The sequence below is a fragment of the Mesocricetus auratus genome, unplaced genomic scaffold, assembly GCF_017639785.1.
Source record: "Mesocricetus auratus isolate SY011 unplaced genomic scaffold, BCM_Maur_2.0 Super-Scaffold_100007, whole genome shotgun sequence".
Classification (NCBI taxonomy): Eukaryota; Metazoa; Chordata; class Mammalia; order Rodentia; family Cricetidae; genus Mesocricetus; species Mesocricetus auratus.
In genome coordinates this window covers 51677769-51694334 of record NW_024429191.1, presented here as the reverse complement: position 1 = coordinate 51694334, position 16566 = coordinate 51677769, and the positions used below count along the sequence as shown (strand labels likewise).

Sequence of the window (16566 nt, the reverse complement as noted above, 5' to 3'; positions counted from 1 at the left end):
GACCAGCATTGGACCAAACCGAGCCCTCTGAATGTGGGTACCAGTTAGGAGGATTGGGCAGACTATGGGACCTCTAGCAATGGAACCAGTATTTATCCCTAGTGCACAAATGGACTTTGGGAGCCCATTCACTATGGAGGGATACTGTTTCACCCCAGACACATGGAGGAGGGCCTAGGCCCTTCCCCAAATGATGTGACAGACTTTGATAATTCCCCATGGAAGGCCTCACCATCCTTGGTGAGTGGGTGGAGAGTGGGTTGGGGGGGTAGGTAGGGAGCATGGAGGATGGGAGGGAGAGGAAACAGGGGGAATGATATGTAAAATAAGATTGTTTCTACATAAATAATTATTAAAACCAAAAAAAGAAAAAATTACTAAAGTTTCAGAGTAAAAGCTTTAGAAAACAATAAAATGTTTAACATATGCCAAAAACGTAAGGACACAGCAAAAATAAGAGAAGGTTCCTGCTCTTATGGAGTTCACAGTATTAGAAAGACGACAATGATGAAATCAATTCATTTGTTACAATGATATGCTGCAAAAAAAAAAAAAAAACAGAAAAAAGAAAAGAATAGAGATGCAGAAGAGAGAGGCAGGATGCAATGAGAACATGCAGCATGGGCTGGGCCAGGCACGCTTTTTAAGGAAACAAACAAGGAGATCTACTGGAGGCAGCCTCTTGACCAAGGTGCAGAATAACAGAAAACTGCCCAGCCATCACTGCTGAGGATTTTACTAATTTTGCTCAGCTCATATGTCTAATGAATGCTTTGGGGGAATTCATGGTGCCACAGTTGGGTCAATCTCAGTTTACAGCACAACAAAGTTCATTCTGATTCTAAGATTTGTGCAGTGGCAGTGCCATAGCCAATGAGGTTTAGCCTAGGTGATGTTAACACTGAAAACACTGGTTCTAAGAGAACATCTTGAGTCTTCAGAATTCATGTATGTGAGACCTACCTGGAACAAGAGAGCAGGCTTGTAGTTGTCTGATGACATGGCTCAGCTCCCCCTGCAGATTGGCTCCACTGGAGTTCTTGAGGGCCTCCAACATATTCTCAGCATCAACTGTCCCATCACCCTCAGCATCAAATTGGGCAAAGGCCTTTAAGATAAGAGACATATATATGAATATATGTGTGTATTCATTTTATTCAAAGAACAAATAAATTCAGGATAGTAAGCTCTTTGTGTTTAGTAAGATATATGTATGCATAGTTTTATAACCTCATTTCTCCTCAAGGCAGTAATTCTTTGACATCTCCAAATAATCTCAGAAGAAAGCATCATTGCAAGTTTTTTCAATAGTTGTAAACTGTTGTGATTTCAATAGAAAATGTCCCCATAGGTCCATGTTTTTAACATTTGGTCCCTGCCTAGTGGTGGTGTTTTGGAAAGCTATGAACCTTCAGAAAGTAGAGCCTGACTGGAGAGTGTGGGTTGCTATGGGCAGGCTCTGAGCATTTTAGCCTGGCCCCTCTTTCTGTCCATTTTTTGCTTCCTGATTGTAGATGCATTATGGCCTCATGTGTTTACTGGCAGGTGCTCTCTGTAGCCTTTCTCAGATTGAATCAAAACAAACCCTTCCTCCTTAAGTCCTTTCTTGACAGGAAACTTGGTCACAGCAACAGGAGATGTAAAGTATAGACAATGTCAAACACAGAACAAAAATCTGGAAGAATTGGGTACTCAGAATAAGTGCTACGTTGGTCTACTGCTTCAGTACTTCCCCTACTGGGCTGTTTGGGAAACCTGGTTCAGCATTGGACTTGGTCTGAACGTTCCTCTTGATCTGAAAGATAGGTGAGTTCTCACATTCATGAGCTGCTGCCTGGACAACGTACACAGGAACAAAGTCCCATACAATTAAAGCCACTAGCAGAACATTGATTGCCTTTTATCTATAACCTCTGACCTTGTCACATTCTACAAATTGTCATCACAAAACTATGTCCTTTCTCCCAGTCTCAGCCCCTGTGCCCTGGCTTTCCTGTTCTGTTGATACATGCACTCACATACCCTCACAGCTAAGATCTTTTGACCTTTCCAAGTGAGCCTCTCTTCCTCAAAACTTCGGTCCCCTTTCCTTACTCCTCTGCTTCAGGAAAATAACCCACCAAGGTTCCATGATAGACACAATACGCCCATTTCCATGCCACCACAGATATATGAAGAGTATAATATTCAAAAAGGAATACAGATACCCTAGGCAACATTTGCAACCAGAAACCCTAGGCATATATGCAGGGTGAAAGAGAATTTAGAAATAATGTACCAACGGGAGAAAAAAAATCACAGTATTACTTCTGCCTCTATTCTGCCTCACAAACTATCCAAAAAGTGAACAGGATCAAAGTTTACACTCACTGAAGTACAGTGTACCAGAGGAGAGCTCCATCCCATACCCTGTGGAGAACAGATTTTTGTGGAGTATGTGTTTTGGTAGAGATGGTTCTAGAGATTAAACTGGGGGCCTTGCTCATACCAGGCGATTGCTTTACCACCACACCATATCTGTAGACTGAGGGTAAGTGGGAATGTCTTAGTTGGGGTGATGAAACACCATGACCAAAAACCAAGTTGAGGAAGAAAGGGTTCATTGGGCTTACACTTCCACATCATATTCCATCACTGAAAGGAAGCCAGGATAGGAACTCAAACAGGACAGGAACCTGGAGGCAGGAGTTGAAGCAGAGGCCATGGAGGGGAGCTGCTTACTAAATTACTCTAAGCGATTATTTGGCTTGCCCAGTCTGTTTTCTTATAGAATCCAAGACCACCAGCCCAAGAAGGGCCCCACCTACATTGAGCTAGGCCTCCTACATCAATCACCAATTAAGAAAATGCCTAGAGACTTGCCTACAGCCCAATCTTATGAAGGCATTTTCTCAATAGATTCCTTCCTCTCAAATGACTATAGCGTGTGTCAACACAAAACTAGCCAGCACAAGTGACCTCTTGTCAATTTACACACACCACTGTTAAGCCACAACTTTTCCTTACTTGTTAATTCCCAAGATCACACATTGGTATCACAATATAAAAACATTTTACAAACTTAAAAAGTCCCACAGTCTTTTTTTTAATATTTTATTTATTATGTATACAATCTTCTGCATGCCAGAAGAGGACACCAGATCTCATTCAAGGTGGTTGTGAGCCACCATGTGGTTGCTGGGAATTGAACTCAGGACCTCTGGAAGAACAGTCAGTGCTCTTAACCTCTGAGCCATCTCTCCAGCCCCCAGTCTTACAAATTTCAACACTTGAAAAGTTCAGTCCCATTAAAAAAAAAAAAAACCAAATGTCTCTTTTAAAGTTGAAAGTCTCTCAAAACAGAGAGGGAAGTTTGAGGGTCACTTAAAGCCCCTGTCAGACCATTGCAAATCTGAGTTAAGAATTTGTGGTTCTGGTTAGCTGGGGCTGAAGATTGAACTGTGAGTATCAAGAGACCAGGATCAACTCTGTAGCAAGGCAGGCCTTTTACTTGTGATCTTGCCTCAGCTTCCAGAACAGCGGGATTACAGGCCCGGCCACCAAGTCCAGCTCTAGTTTGTAATCCCAGCCCCCAACTGTCCTGAGCTACTAAGACTCTTACCTGGGAGTATAATCTTAGCCCTTGGGAGACTGAGGCGGGAGAAGTGCTATGGGTTTGAGGCCAGGCCAGGGCTAAACATCAAGTACCAGGCTAGTAAGGGCTATACTATACCCTAAGATCCTGTCTCAAAAAACTAAGAAAAGAAACTCTCATTAGAAAGGTTGAGAAATAAAGACTATTAAAGGAACCAGAAAGTAGAGCAAACAGAGAAATAATAGAAACTAGGAGGGAAAATAAAATTAAGAAGACTAAGGTCAACTTCCAAACAACATGAGTTCCAGATGGTGCACAAAATGCAGGAGGAGAAACCACAACAGTGATGATGCACAGACTTCCTACACCAAAGCACATAATGACCGACATAATGACTGACAGTACAACATAGTGGCACTTCCTAACAGCCAGGCACCATGGCACACAACCATTGTGAAAGGCAGAGGTAGGAGGATTCCAAATTTAAAGACTAGCCTGGGCTATAAAGTGAAACCCTGCCTCAAAATTGAGAAGAAATTCCCTAACATTGAGGGATAGAGAAGTTCTTATTTCTAGGAGAAAGAAATAGTTCTAGGTAAAAGGTGAAGAATCAGAATGGGACTAATTAAGTGGACAGAAGGTGGTAGGAACAGTGCATCTTTTGGAGGGGATTTCCTAACCCAGAAATCAATACTCAGCCACAATACTGTGAGCGAATAAAGACATTCTTATACTGTTCAAAAAAGAAAAGAGGAAGACAAGGAAAGAAAGAAGGAAGGAAGGAAAGGAAGAAAGAAAGAAAGAAGACAGACAGACAGAAAGAAAGAAAGAAAGAAAGAAAGAAAGAAAGAAAGAAAGAAAGAAAGAAGCTTCCTTTTCAGAAGGCACCTAGAGGGCTGGCACCAGAATGAAGGAACATCACAAGAATGGGAAGAATAGAATCCAACCACAGCAATCTGGAGGATGACAAATCCACCTTACAGAAGATCAGAAGGCTTAGGGGAGCCAACACTGTCTTCTGGTCTGTGAGGGCTTCTTTACACACATAGCATGCATTCACACAAATACACATAAATAAAATACAAATATATATTTTTAAGAAGGTAGGCTAGGCATGGCAAAACATGCCTTTAGTCCCAGCAATAGGGAAGCTGAGGCAGATGGATCTTTATGAGTTTGAGGCCAGCCTGGTCTACACAGTAAGTTCCAGGACAGCCAACACTACACAGTAATATAGTCTCAAAACAACAAACAAACCAAAAAAAAAACAGAAGCTGCGCTGATAGAACATCAATGTGTCAGAACATGTTGGCCATTTTTGTTTGATGACATTCAGACAAGTCACAGAGAATCTGTAGCTCAAATAATAATAAAGCACATAAAGCTTAAGGACAAAAGTACAGGGACTGCATTTGGGGCACAGCAGTCAGTGCCTTCTTGGCACACAGAAGGTGGCCTGGATTGATACTTCACACAGCACAACCTTTTTTTAAAGAACCAATTCAATTGTTAACCCCAGAGAAGGTAAAAAAGATTTCTAACTAAGGGGAAGTCCTAGTGGGATACTATAGAACTCAGCTGGAGGGGGGGGGATAGAATTTACCTAATCTTGGTTATGCAAATAACAAAGGGTGATCCAAACAAAACTGATACCATCCTAAGAACAGCAGATGAGATCAGGAAGGCAAAAGGTTCATCTCCTAATGATGGGAATAAAATGGGTAAAACCCAATACTGAAAAACCTCAAAGAGGCTGAAGAGATGGCCCAGTGGTTAACAGCACTGGATGCTCTTCATGTTCAATTTCCAGCACCCACATGGCAGCTCTCCAGTTTCTGGGGGAATCTGAATCCAATGAACACAAAATAAAAGTTAAATAAATTTAAAAAAGAAATCCCCAAAGAAGTGGAGCTGGAGAGACGTCTCACTGATTAAGGGTCCTGGCTGCTCCCACACAGTGAATCACAACCATCTCTAACCCCAGTTCAAGGATTCCAACATCTCTTCTGAACTTAAACTCCTGCACACACACACACACACACACACACACACACACACACACGGTGCACAGATATACATTCACACAAACACATGCATAAAGTAAATAAATATTTTTTTTTAAATCTCAAAGGAGCATGTTATTTGATGAGTGATACCACAGTGAACACCCAAAATATAGCAAACCCTGGAAAGCAACTGTTCTTGGGAAGACACTAAGAAAGAACAGAGCCACTGTTTTTATGTTGAGTGGAGTCTACATTATGCACATATGCAACTAATGAAAATAGCCCCCTCCAATTTTGTTTTTTAAGATTGGGTCTCACGAGCCTTAGTTGGCCTGGAACTCACTATGTAGATCATACTGGCCTTGAACTCCTGGAGATCCACCTGCTGGAATTAAAAGGGAACTAAAAATCAAAAACTGAAAGTATCTACTTCAAGTGTGGAATGGATGAGTTAATTTTTTTTTTAATTACTGTTCTGCAGATCAAACTTAGGTCACCAGGCTTCAGCAGCAAGTACTTCTAACCACTGAACAATCCTGCCAGCACCCCCACCCCCTGATCCTGACCCCCCTCCTTTTTTTTTTTTTTTTTTTTTTGAGACTGAGTCTCACCGTTTAGCAGCCCTGGCTGAATGCTGGGATTAAAGGCCTACACAGCCACACCCAGGTTTGCAGTCCCCCTTTAAAAAGCAATGTAATGTTTCCTCTCTTTTAGGTAACAGTTTATACACACTGGAGACAGCAACCATGAATGAGATTGTTTGAACAATTGGACAAATGTGAATATGGACTGGGTATGTGATTAAACAGACATGGAAAACTGAAGATCATTAACTAAAAAAATGTAGGTATGCTAGAGAGGTGGCTCATAGTACAAAGGAGCTGATGAGCCAAGTTCAATCTGTGAGGCCCACATGGTGGAAAGAAGGAACCAATTCTACAAGCTGTCCTCTCACCTCCACATGTACATCCTGGTTCACGCGTGCTTCCCACATGCACAAATAAAAAACTTAAATAAAATGTAATTTAAGTAAAGCATATTTTAAAAAGAATATTGTTTGAAGAAAAGGCATCTGTGTAATAATAATCTGTGTAATAGAAATGTATGTATATGTGCTTAAAAGACCAGAAAACAATTAGGTGTTAATAATGGCAATAGGTTCTAGGCAGTGGTGGCACACGTCTTTAACCCCACACTCCAAAGGCAAATGCAGGTGATCTCTGTGAGTTCGAGGCCAGCCTGGTCTACAGAGTGAGTTCCAGCATAGCTAGAACTACACTAAGAAACCCTGTCTCAAAAACAAAACAATAACAAAATAGTGGTAACAGGTTTTATAGTTTCCCAATTTTACTTATCTGCATTTCTAGTTTTGTATAATAGAGTTTAAAAAATGGCAGTTGGCAGTGTAACATATTTTGTTCAGTGCTTACGTAGCTTGCACAAGGCCTGCATTCCATTGGTAGTCCACAAAGATTCAAAGCATATCCCAATACAAAAGTGGACAAAGGAGTGAGGAGGGAGGTGGCATGGAACCTCAAGTGTCCAGGTGTGACTACAACAGGACCAGTAATAGCTACTTTCTACTTTCGGATAGCATGACATACTAAGAAAATGACACTTGTATGACTCCATGGTAAATGCAGCAATAATTCAGTTGGGAATAACATATGGGTTGGGAAACTTAAGTAATGTTTGAGGACTTGGTAAATTCCAATTGTTGTGAAAATGTTTTATATGCATAACATTAATTCTCATAACAGTTTATATGCATAATATCATTAATTCTTGTAACAGTAATTACACTATTAACTTCCTCATTTTAGAGCCCTATATAGAGGCCAGGAAACTTGTCCAAGTTCACTCAGCTGCCAATGAATCCACTCCATTCCCCTTCCTTTCGTCAGGTAAGCACTGGGGTTCCTTGCAGTCTAGGGATCAGATACTTAAAACTTAGCTCCATCCTTGTCCTCCATCATGTCCTGCTGCCCAGGCTACGTCTATCTATCAGCCTTGCAAGTGAGCCTCACACTCTAAACCTTGAAGCAGCAGCCAAGTCCCATTCCCACCCACGCTTCACACCTCAGGTGCTGCCGGCACCCACTGCTGCACAGCACGCCACTTCACAGACAATTCCTACCACACCGCCAGTAAAAGACCTACCAAAACCAGAAGTAGTGACATTTCTGCTATTTTTAACAATTATTCTGTTCATCTGTCAATAGGTAATGAATATAATAGAGACTTTATACAAAACATAAGGCATTTGGGCTGAGGAAAAAATCACAACAGCTTTGTTAACACCTTCTTTAAATTAATACTTAATTTTCCAACACCCAGAAGTTGGTTCTTTTTTGTTGTTTTGTTTTGTTTTAGAGACAGGGTTTCTCTGTGGCTTTGGAGGCTGTCCTGGAACTAGCTTTTGTAGACCAGGCTGGTCTCGAACTCACAGAGATTTGCCTGCCTCTGCCTCCTGAGTGCTGCGATTAAAGGCATGGGCAGAAGTTGTTCTTAAAATGTTCATGTTCCTGAGCATCCACCATGCTTTACAGGACTGCAGCATCTAACCATACACACACTCATTCCATGCAGACATTTTGCACATGCCTGAGCCTGTGCTTGGAGCTGTGGATATAAAGGCTAGAACTTGCCCTCTAAACCCCTCATAGCTTAAAAGACAGATCTATAAACTAACAGCAGCAATGTCATAGATAATGATCACTAGAACAAGAGAAGTCACAGCATTAACTACCATAACAACTCATATACACAGAGCCTTTGCCACACACCAAGACAGTTATGAGCATTTCACAAACCTATTCAACTTGCCACAGTAATCCTACAGGCCATGCTTCTTTTCCAGTGGTGAGGAGCAAAGATAGTATTTTGTTCAAAGCCACATGGTTAGTAATGGTAAATAATGGCTCAAGTTTGAATTCTGGTCTATATATTCTGAACCTCCACAGTACCAATCATTATACCATAAGCCAACCAAACTGCAGAGATCAGAAACCCAGGAGGGGACAGGGTATTAAAGGGAAATACTCAGAGAAATTAACTCTTGTATGAGCTCTACAGGTAACTGGAGGGTTAGAAAGCCTATGAAGAGGTGTAGCTATGGCAGATAGAAGAGACAGAATGTGGGCACAGAAACAGAGTGCATGGCAGACTGGTGTGGTGGGAACAGAGTAAGGCAGAAAACGAAGAGAATGACAAAGGTACAGAGATGTGAGAACTGCTGAAGCTAAAGTATTATAGTAAGGGCACATGAGGCTACTGCAGAGTACTAAGGGCAGAGAGATCTGACCATCCCAGATCTACATGCACCCTCATATTGAAAGAACCTACAAAATGTTAATGCATGAGCCTTGGGCTGCAGTTCAGTGGGAGAGCACTGGCCTTATATTAGGTCCCCAGTACTGGAGGTACGGAGGCATATGCTTTATACCATCTGAACCCTTCTCCAGCTTCTTTGAGTGTTCAGCCACTTTCTCATACAGGTATTGGTAAGAAAAAGCTAATGATCTGTGAGTCAGTCTCTTTCCTATAGTCAATAGAAAACCCCTTGGGGAGGCCATTCAGAATACATCTGCTTCTGTCTAAAGGTGGCCTGTAGATCAGAGAGAGCAGGAATCAGGTCTTCTAAGTCCCGTGTCCCCCTCCATTCAACCATCTCTTTTGGGGAAGGCCTTAGTCTCATTTCTATTCTGGTTGTCCCCTTTAGTATACCTGTAGCTTGCCAGTGAAATTCATAATAGTGTATCAAGTTTTATTGACTGGTCCACCAAAACAGAAATATTTAATTTTATTATAAGAGACTAAGGATATATATAATTGATGTAGAAAATATCATGAAATAATGTTACAGCTTCACCAGACAGGTTGTATTATGAGATTTTTCTATTCCATTCTATTCTGTTTCTCTTTTAAACAAGATAGACTCTAAGTAGATGTCTAATACACGGAAGGGACAATTTGAAAAACATTGCCTTGGAAAGAGGTGCCCAAAACTCACTAGTCTGTCCATATTCCAAAATAAGTCAAGTCATGGCTGCTGCATCTTTGCGAGGCTTCAAAGACGGACCTGACTGGGGTTGTGAGGGAATTAAAAAAGACACACAGACACACACACCAATCTCCTTTCCCTGCCCCCATACTCTCGCCTCTCTGTGGACTGGGCTTTCTGATGGTGAAATGCAGCATCCAGGAAGCCCAGGGGAGTTATTATACACAACTAAGCAAGAAGGTAGGGTTATTACATACAAATAAACAAGGAGGCAAGGTTTATGATATCTAGATGGACCAAGAAGACAGGTTTGGATAATTTCAGCAGCAGCAGTCTCTGTAGTGGAGTGAGCAGTCTTTGTAGGAGAGGAGTCTTCATGCCAAAAAAGACAGAAGGGTGCTTACTATGGTGCACACAGTATCAGCATCCACACATGGATCAGAGGAAGGCTTTGCCCTCTGAGCCTTATAGGGGTGAGGGAGGCTTTTTCCAATGGATCTGAGGCTAGGATCCTTGACATGACTGTGCCCATTTTAATAGCACAAATTCACTCAGTACTTGACTCACTGAGCGCTTCTTACACATACCCTTTGTCTTTCTAACAAACAAATGAGGTCAAAACTCATCTCCACAAAGATGGCTACTTGGTCTGCCACACCTTCTTTTCCTGATTCAAGCCTCTTTTTTGTTTGTTTGTTTTGAGATCACTGTCTCATTATGTAGCATTCGCTGGCCTGAAACTATACAGACCAAGTTGACCTTACTCACAGAGATCTGCCTCCCTCTGACTCTGGAGTTCTGGGACTACAGGTGTGTATCACATTCTTGGGAAAGCCTCTTGAATTGTCTTTTTACATTTTATTTTGTATTTTATGTGTATGCAGGTTTTGCCTGCCTGCATGTAAGTACACTGTGTATGTGTCTGTGCTTGAGGATGTAGGTACTCTGGAACAGGAGTTATGCACAGTAGTGTGTTCTGGGAACTTAACCACTGAGTAATCTCTCCAGCTCTGAAGTGTGTCTTTTTTTTTTTTTTTTTTTTTTGCTGTTGTTGAGAATTGAGCCCACAGTCTCACGAATGGAAGGCAAGTGCTCTGCCAATTAAACTATCTCCCTGGTCCCCTGAGGTCTCTCTTTATAACATTCCTGCTATGGGCTTGCATGCACAAGGTAACTATTAACAGTATGGAGGGGCAGGACACTTTGATGGTTTCATGTGGGAGACAAGAAGTATAATCAGAAGATAGTAAGTACAGCAGAACCAAAGCCAGGTGTGGTGGTACATGCCACTAATCCTTACACTCTGAAGGCTGAGTCAGTGAGATCATGAGCTCAAAGCCAGCTAGGCTACATAGTAAGACCCTGTCTCAAGCAAACAAGCGAAACAATAACAAGAAGAAGCATAACAGAACCAGACGAGGAAGGGAAACCTGACTTAAGTGTTTAATCTTATCCATTTTCAACTCCTCAACTGCTACTGTGATCAAGAAACATCGTTAAGGCCAGAGATAGAGCTCAGTGGTACAGTGATTGCCCAGCATGCCCTTGGTTTAACTTCCAGAGCTGCAGAACAAAACAACAAACAAACACTGCACACATGAACACTGAAGCTGAAATAATCAGAGACCAGAACTGTGGGTTTAGACCAGTAGACAGCACTTTACTGGCTTAAATATGAAGGTACCTAGAGTGTTGCTGGAGAAATCACCCACATGAAAAATAACATGACCCATTACCTGAGTACTCAGCACTCCAGTACTCTTCCAGCCTTTTAAGAAAGTAACTTAGTGCTTTTAATCCTAGCACTTGGGAGGCAGAGTCAAGCAGAGCTCCAGGAGTTAGAGGTCAATGTGATCAAACTACCACATTCCAGGCCAGCTGGAGCTACACAGTGAGGCTAAAATAAACTAAAATAAAAATCACCTGTCTAGACCATAGTGAACCCTTGCTTTGCCCAGAAGCAGGCTGGCTCCAGGCTCAATTCCTGCTTAGTCTACAGAAGAACAGTAGAATATGCTGTCTCACAAAGCACAGACTTGTTGAGCCACAAACAGACCGTACAGGAGACTGCACTGAAGAGTTCAGACTCTCCTCTCTGTGCCTATGTGCCAAAGCTCTTTCGATTCAATATATTTGCACATGTCATGCTATAACTGGAATATCTCTTCCTTTGCCAAGCAAATTCATTTCAACTCTCATGTCTTAGGTTTGATGAAGCATTCTCAGATTTCATGCTACTATTAAGCACTTCTCTGTGGACTTGAAAGTGGACAGGGCTTGGAACAGAGCAAAGAACTACCTGAACCCTGCTCTGGAAGGCTTGGACTAACCACACAATGATGCCAAGATGGGAAAGCTGGAAGAGCTAGGCTAGCACAGGAGAGTGTCTGTCCTACCAACTAGGAGCACAGCACCTTCCTAATGCTGTGACCCTTTATTATGGTTGTGATCTCCAACCATAAAGTTATTTTCATTGCTACTTTATAATTTTGCTATTGTTATGAGTTGTAATGTAAGTATTTTTGGAGACAGAGGTCTGTTGAAGAAGTTGTGACCCCACAGGTTGTGAACCACTGGCTTAGGCAGTGGGGAAAGACGGATGAGTCAGGAAGGCAGACAGGCTGGCCTGTGGGCTCCCACCCACTCAGAAGAAGCTCCTGGGCAGTGGGGAGCTGAGGCGCTGAACAGGGGGTTACAATGTTGGTAGTTGGCTACAACTTTACGCTGCATATACACATCTGGTGGGGGAGGGGATAATTACATGTGCATGATTCTAAGCACATGATTCTTAGGCTCAGAGCCATTGCAAGCCAGGCAACTATTGCTTTGGCATGATAATACCAAAGTGGGCATTAGAACTTTTTCTCCAGATTTCTCCTAAACCCAACATTGGCTGTTTTCAGTTTTCACTAAAACTATATTTAACTGTTCCCTCCAATGCCAAGAAAGAGCTAGTTAAGAAAAGGCCACAAGCCAAGCATGAAACACAAAGTTGCCATGTGAAGATTGTGTCTTAGCTTGCTCATGCACACTGGGGCCACAGGTGGAACAGTTACCAGGCACTACCACAACCACAGAGGTGAATCAAACCCTTCCACAGCCAGGCATGGTAGCCAGTATAAGAGACTGAGGCAGCAGGATTTTCTGAGTTTGACCTGGGCTTCAGACTCTGTCTCAAAAACAAAAACCACAACCAAAAGGGCCCTTCAGAGTTTCACAACACAGTAAATTAATAAAAATGAGAACCAGTCATCTTAAACTCTCACCTCAAAGTTATCTGCTACATGTGGTGGCACAAGTCTTTAATCCTAGCACTTGGGGGAGCAGACGGAAGTAAATATCTCTATGAATTTAAGGCCAGCTTGGTCTATATATCAAGTTCTAGACCAGCCAGACTACAAAGTGAGATCCTGTTTTAAAACCAAACAAAAAGTCATCTGCATCACCTTCCTGTACTGAGCACTTTGTCCTGCCCTAAAGCCTACGTGACTTTCTAGAAGTGTCCTTATGTTAAGAGCAGAAATAGCTAACCTCTGACGTCAAATAAGAATTTCATCCTCCTCCCCCTTCTCTCTTCCTTCTATAACTACTGTTTCTTTCAAACAAATCTAAGAGTCCTTTGCCTGAACCACACCCAGTAAGAGAAAAGGTGTGCTATATAATAAAATGATAATCTCAAAGACTTTGGCCCATGGTCCAACTCTAAGGCCATCTTAAATGATACACCCTCGAAGCACTAAGGTCACTGCAATGAAGTAAAACAGATGGTGGGCATGGACAGAAACACAAGTTTCTGTTAAAGGCCAAGAAACAAATGAGCTGCATTGAGAGATCCCTACATTGTAAGGATGAACCATGCACAACCATGGTAACCTGTGCTGGTAAAAAGAAATGAAGGGAAATAACTTGTCATCTTAATTGCTACTACAAAGATATTTTATTATTATGATCTCATAAAACTTTTAAACATATTAATCATCACAATGCATTTTCAAAACTTTGGTGCAAAATACAGAATTAGTAGTGGTGGCTTAATCCCAGCACTAGGGAGGCAGAGACAGGCAGATCACAGACCAGCCTGGTCTACAAACCATTCCAGGACAGGCTCCAAAGCTACAGAGAAACCCTGTCTCAAAAAAAAACAAAAAACAAAAAACAGAAACAAAAAACAAAATTAAATGCCTAAGTATACACACACAAGTATATACTTCCTTGGGGCTAAAGTCAGGATTGTTTTGAAAGCACAGAACCAACCACATGGCTAATATTATGCCTTAGACAGGGTGAAAAGATACCCACCATGTGATTGTCACCATCCTGCTCTCTTTAATTAACCAGTGTGGGGGGGTGAGGCATGAGATTTTGGTTATCAACCCAAATCACAAATCCTCCCTCTCCAATCTGAAAATGGTATATAGGTTTCAAGAAAAATACATCTATCTTCCTAGGATTACAACAGACTGGCTTTCTATATAATGAAGGAAAACTTAAAAGACTTTATTACTTATCCTTGAGGTTAAAAGATTAATCATGGACAACCAGATACTTATGGGGAAAAGGGCAATAGATCTGGGGTGAGAAGATCTACACTGAAACTGAATTTTAACACCCCCTTTTTTGAGATAGGCTCTTGGAGAGTGACTTGGCTATGACATCTATCACTCCATTGATAGCTAGGGTTGACTCTGACTGGGCCCGTGTGTCCCTCTTAAAGTTGTACACTCAGTCAACGGAGGACTGGTCTTCAGTTAAGGGTTTAGGGGTGACTGAAGACTCCTGCTAGCATGTCCAAATGAGCTCTCAAGGTGGGGTTTCACTCAGTAAGCCAGGCTGGCCTTGAACTTGCAGTACTCTTGGCTGTTTGATTCCCAAATGCTGGAATTACAGGTGTAAACCACCCTGCCAGCTCCAAAATAAATCTATCTTATGTGAATTACTGAACCTTGCTGAGTTCTCAGTTTGGTCCTCACTTTCCTACTCAGTTTTGTGGCTGCTGTCATCCATCTACCTCACAGAGTTGACTGGTGTCAATCATCAGATACCATGTATTTGAACATGTTATGAAGAAGGAAGTGAGATAATGGTAGGATTGTAAACCCTTTGAGAACTTGGTGCACACAGCTCTAGATTATCACAGGATTTTTACACACATAAAATAGCAATGTCCAATATTAACAAAAACAAACCAAACAAAAAATTATAAACTACCAATACAGAGAGTTGGACAGATGGCTCAATTGTTCAGAGCCCTAACTATTCTTCCAGAGTAACCACATTCCAGTATGGCCTCGAACTCAGAGATCCATCTGCCTCTGCCTCCTGAATGCTGGGATTAAGGTCATGAACTACCAATGCCAGCAACCCAAGGATGGCCCTGAATTGATCCTCCTGCCATTACTTTTCAAACTCTGGTATTGCAGTTTGTATCACCATATTTTGAGAGTTATAACACATTAAATGGAGTTTTATGTGTAGACAACTTCATCATTTGCAGGCAATATCCTTGAAATATTTCAAAAGCCTGTTTTAGGGCAAACAAAACTTTATAATAATTCTACAAGGGATTGTTGGTTTCTTGCTTTACAAACTAACCATTTGATAACTGGAAATCTTACATGGCTTACTCATTAAACACCTTTTTGTCCTAACATTGCAGAATTAATAAGGCTTCAGGAAGTATGCTAATAGGAGCATAAGAAAGAAAACAAACCAAGAGGTTTGTATTATGCACTCAGTTTTGCCAATGAAATGATTTACAGGGTAATTCTGGGTTAGTTTTTTTTTCCAAACCCTAAACCGAAAGAGTTCACTACAGATGTGGGGAGAAATTGCGTAAGTACAAGAAATCTAATGCTTCTCTATCAATTTTAGGTCTTATAAAGGTTTAAATGAGTCTGGAACAATTTCTTCAATGATCTAAAATCAAGTGTGTACTTTGGAAAAACTAGTATTTTATAGATGAAGATGGCTTGTAGAGTATTCCGTGCAATATTACCCTCCTGCTACATTGGACTCAGATGGTTCTGTGCAAGATCTGTACAGGCCAGTAAAACAGAATGGGTTTTAAGGCCACTCCCTTGATCTTTGCACATCCTTTCTCGTAATTTGTCTTATACCATGATAAGCTTCAGCAAGCAACCAAGGCTGCCTGTCAACTGCACAAATGTCTGCCTACTACATGCAGAGACATTTAGGCTTGTTCCCCTTTTTGGAGCAAAGCCAACGTAGCCTGGACTTTCCACACCTCTAGTAAAGGTGAGAGACGTAGCAAAAGTCCGGAGTGATGCACTCCGAATGGGTTCGTGTAACCCATGCTTCCATTCTAAGAACCCGAACACCCTATGTCTTCCTGGCTGGCATCCGCAGAGCAACCGCTCACCTCTTCACCACCCTACCGACCATCACCCTGTCCCCGGTCCGCAGTCGTCAGCCCACCCTGACCTCCTCGAACTGCTCGCCCGAACAGCCGGCGCCACGAGCCTCCAGCAACTCCCGGAACTGCTCCAGAGTGACGGACTCTTCACCGCGGCCCAGCCGCTCTTCCAGCCAGCGCAAAAGCGCGCCGTGGTGCCTCGACACCAGGGATTCGCAGGGGGGTGTGGGCCGCAACGCAGCCGCAGCCTCTCGCAGCCGGGCCGGTTCCAGCAGTGCAGCGGCGGACGGCAGTGCCGCGGCCGCAGGGCCGGGGCCGGGGGTCGTGCCAGAGTCGGCAGCCCAGTCCTGATGCGGGCTCCAGCTCTCGCCCCCGGCGGCCGCCGCTTCGTCTTCGCTGCTGTTACTCGGAGCGTTCCCCATGGGGCCTCCGTCTTGGGTGCTCGGAGGTGTTGTGGCCGCCGCCGCCTCCCAGCCACGACCTGTCAACCTCCGACAGCTCCAGGCGGGCGGGGACGGGGTGGGGACGAAGGCGGCGGCAGCGACTTCCGGCTTCCTGGCCGTCGAGCGAAGCCTGATGTCGCAACGGGGCCGTCAAGCGGATTGTACCG

General features: G+C 42.8%; 1 protein-coding gene across 2 annotated transcripts in view; it reads right to left on the bottom strand.

The window, feature by feature from the left end:
• Zzef1 (zinc finger ZZ-type and EF-hand domain containing 1) overlaps positions 1–16489 on the bottom strand; it is a 112314-nt gene extending 95825 nt beyond the window's left edge. For both annotated transcript variants that reach the window (XM_040749095.1, XM_040749096.1), the window contains exons 1-2: positions 16025–16489; positions 964–1108 (exon numbers count right to left, since the gene is read on the bottom strand). In XM_040749095.1, the coding sequence (XP_040605029.1) occupies positions 964–1108; positions 16025–16378 (499 nt within the window). In that variant the 5' untranslated portion in view covers positions 16379–16489. The remainder of the gene's footprint in view (positions 1–963; positions 1109–16024) is intronic.
• Positions 16490–16566: the final 77 nt, after the last annotated feature.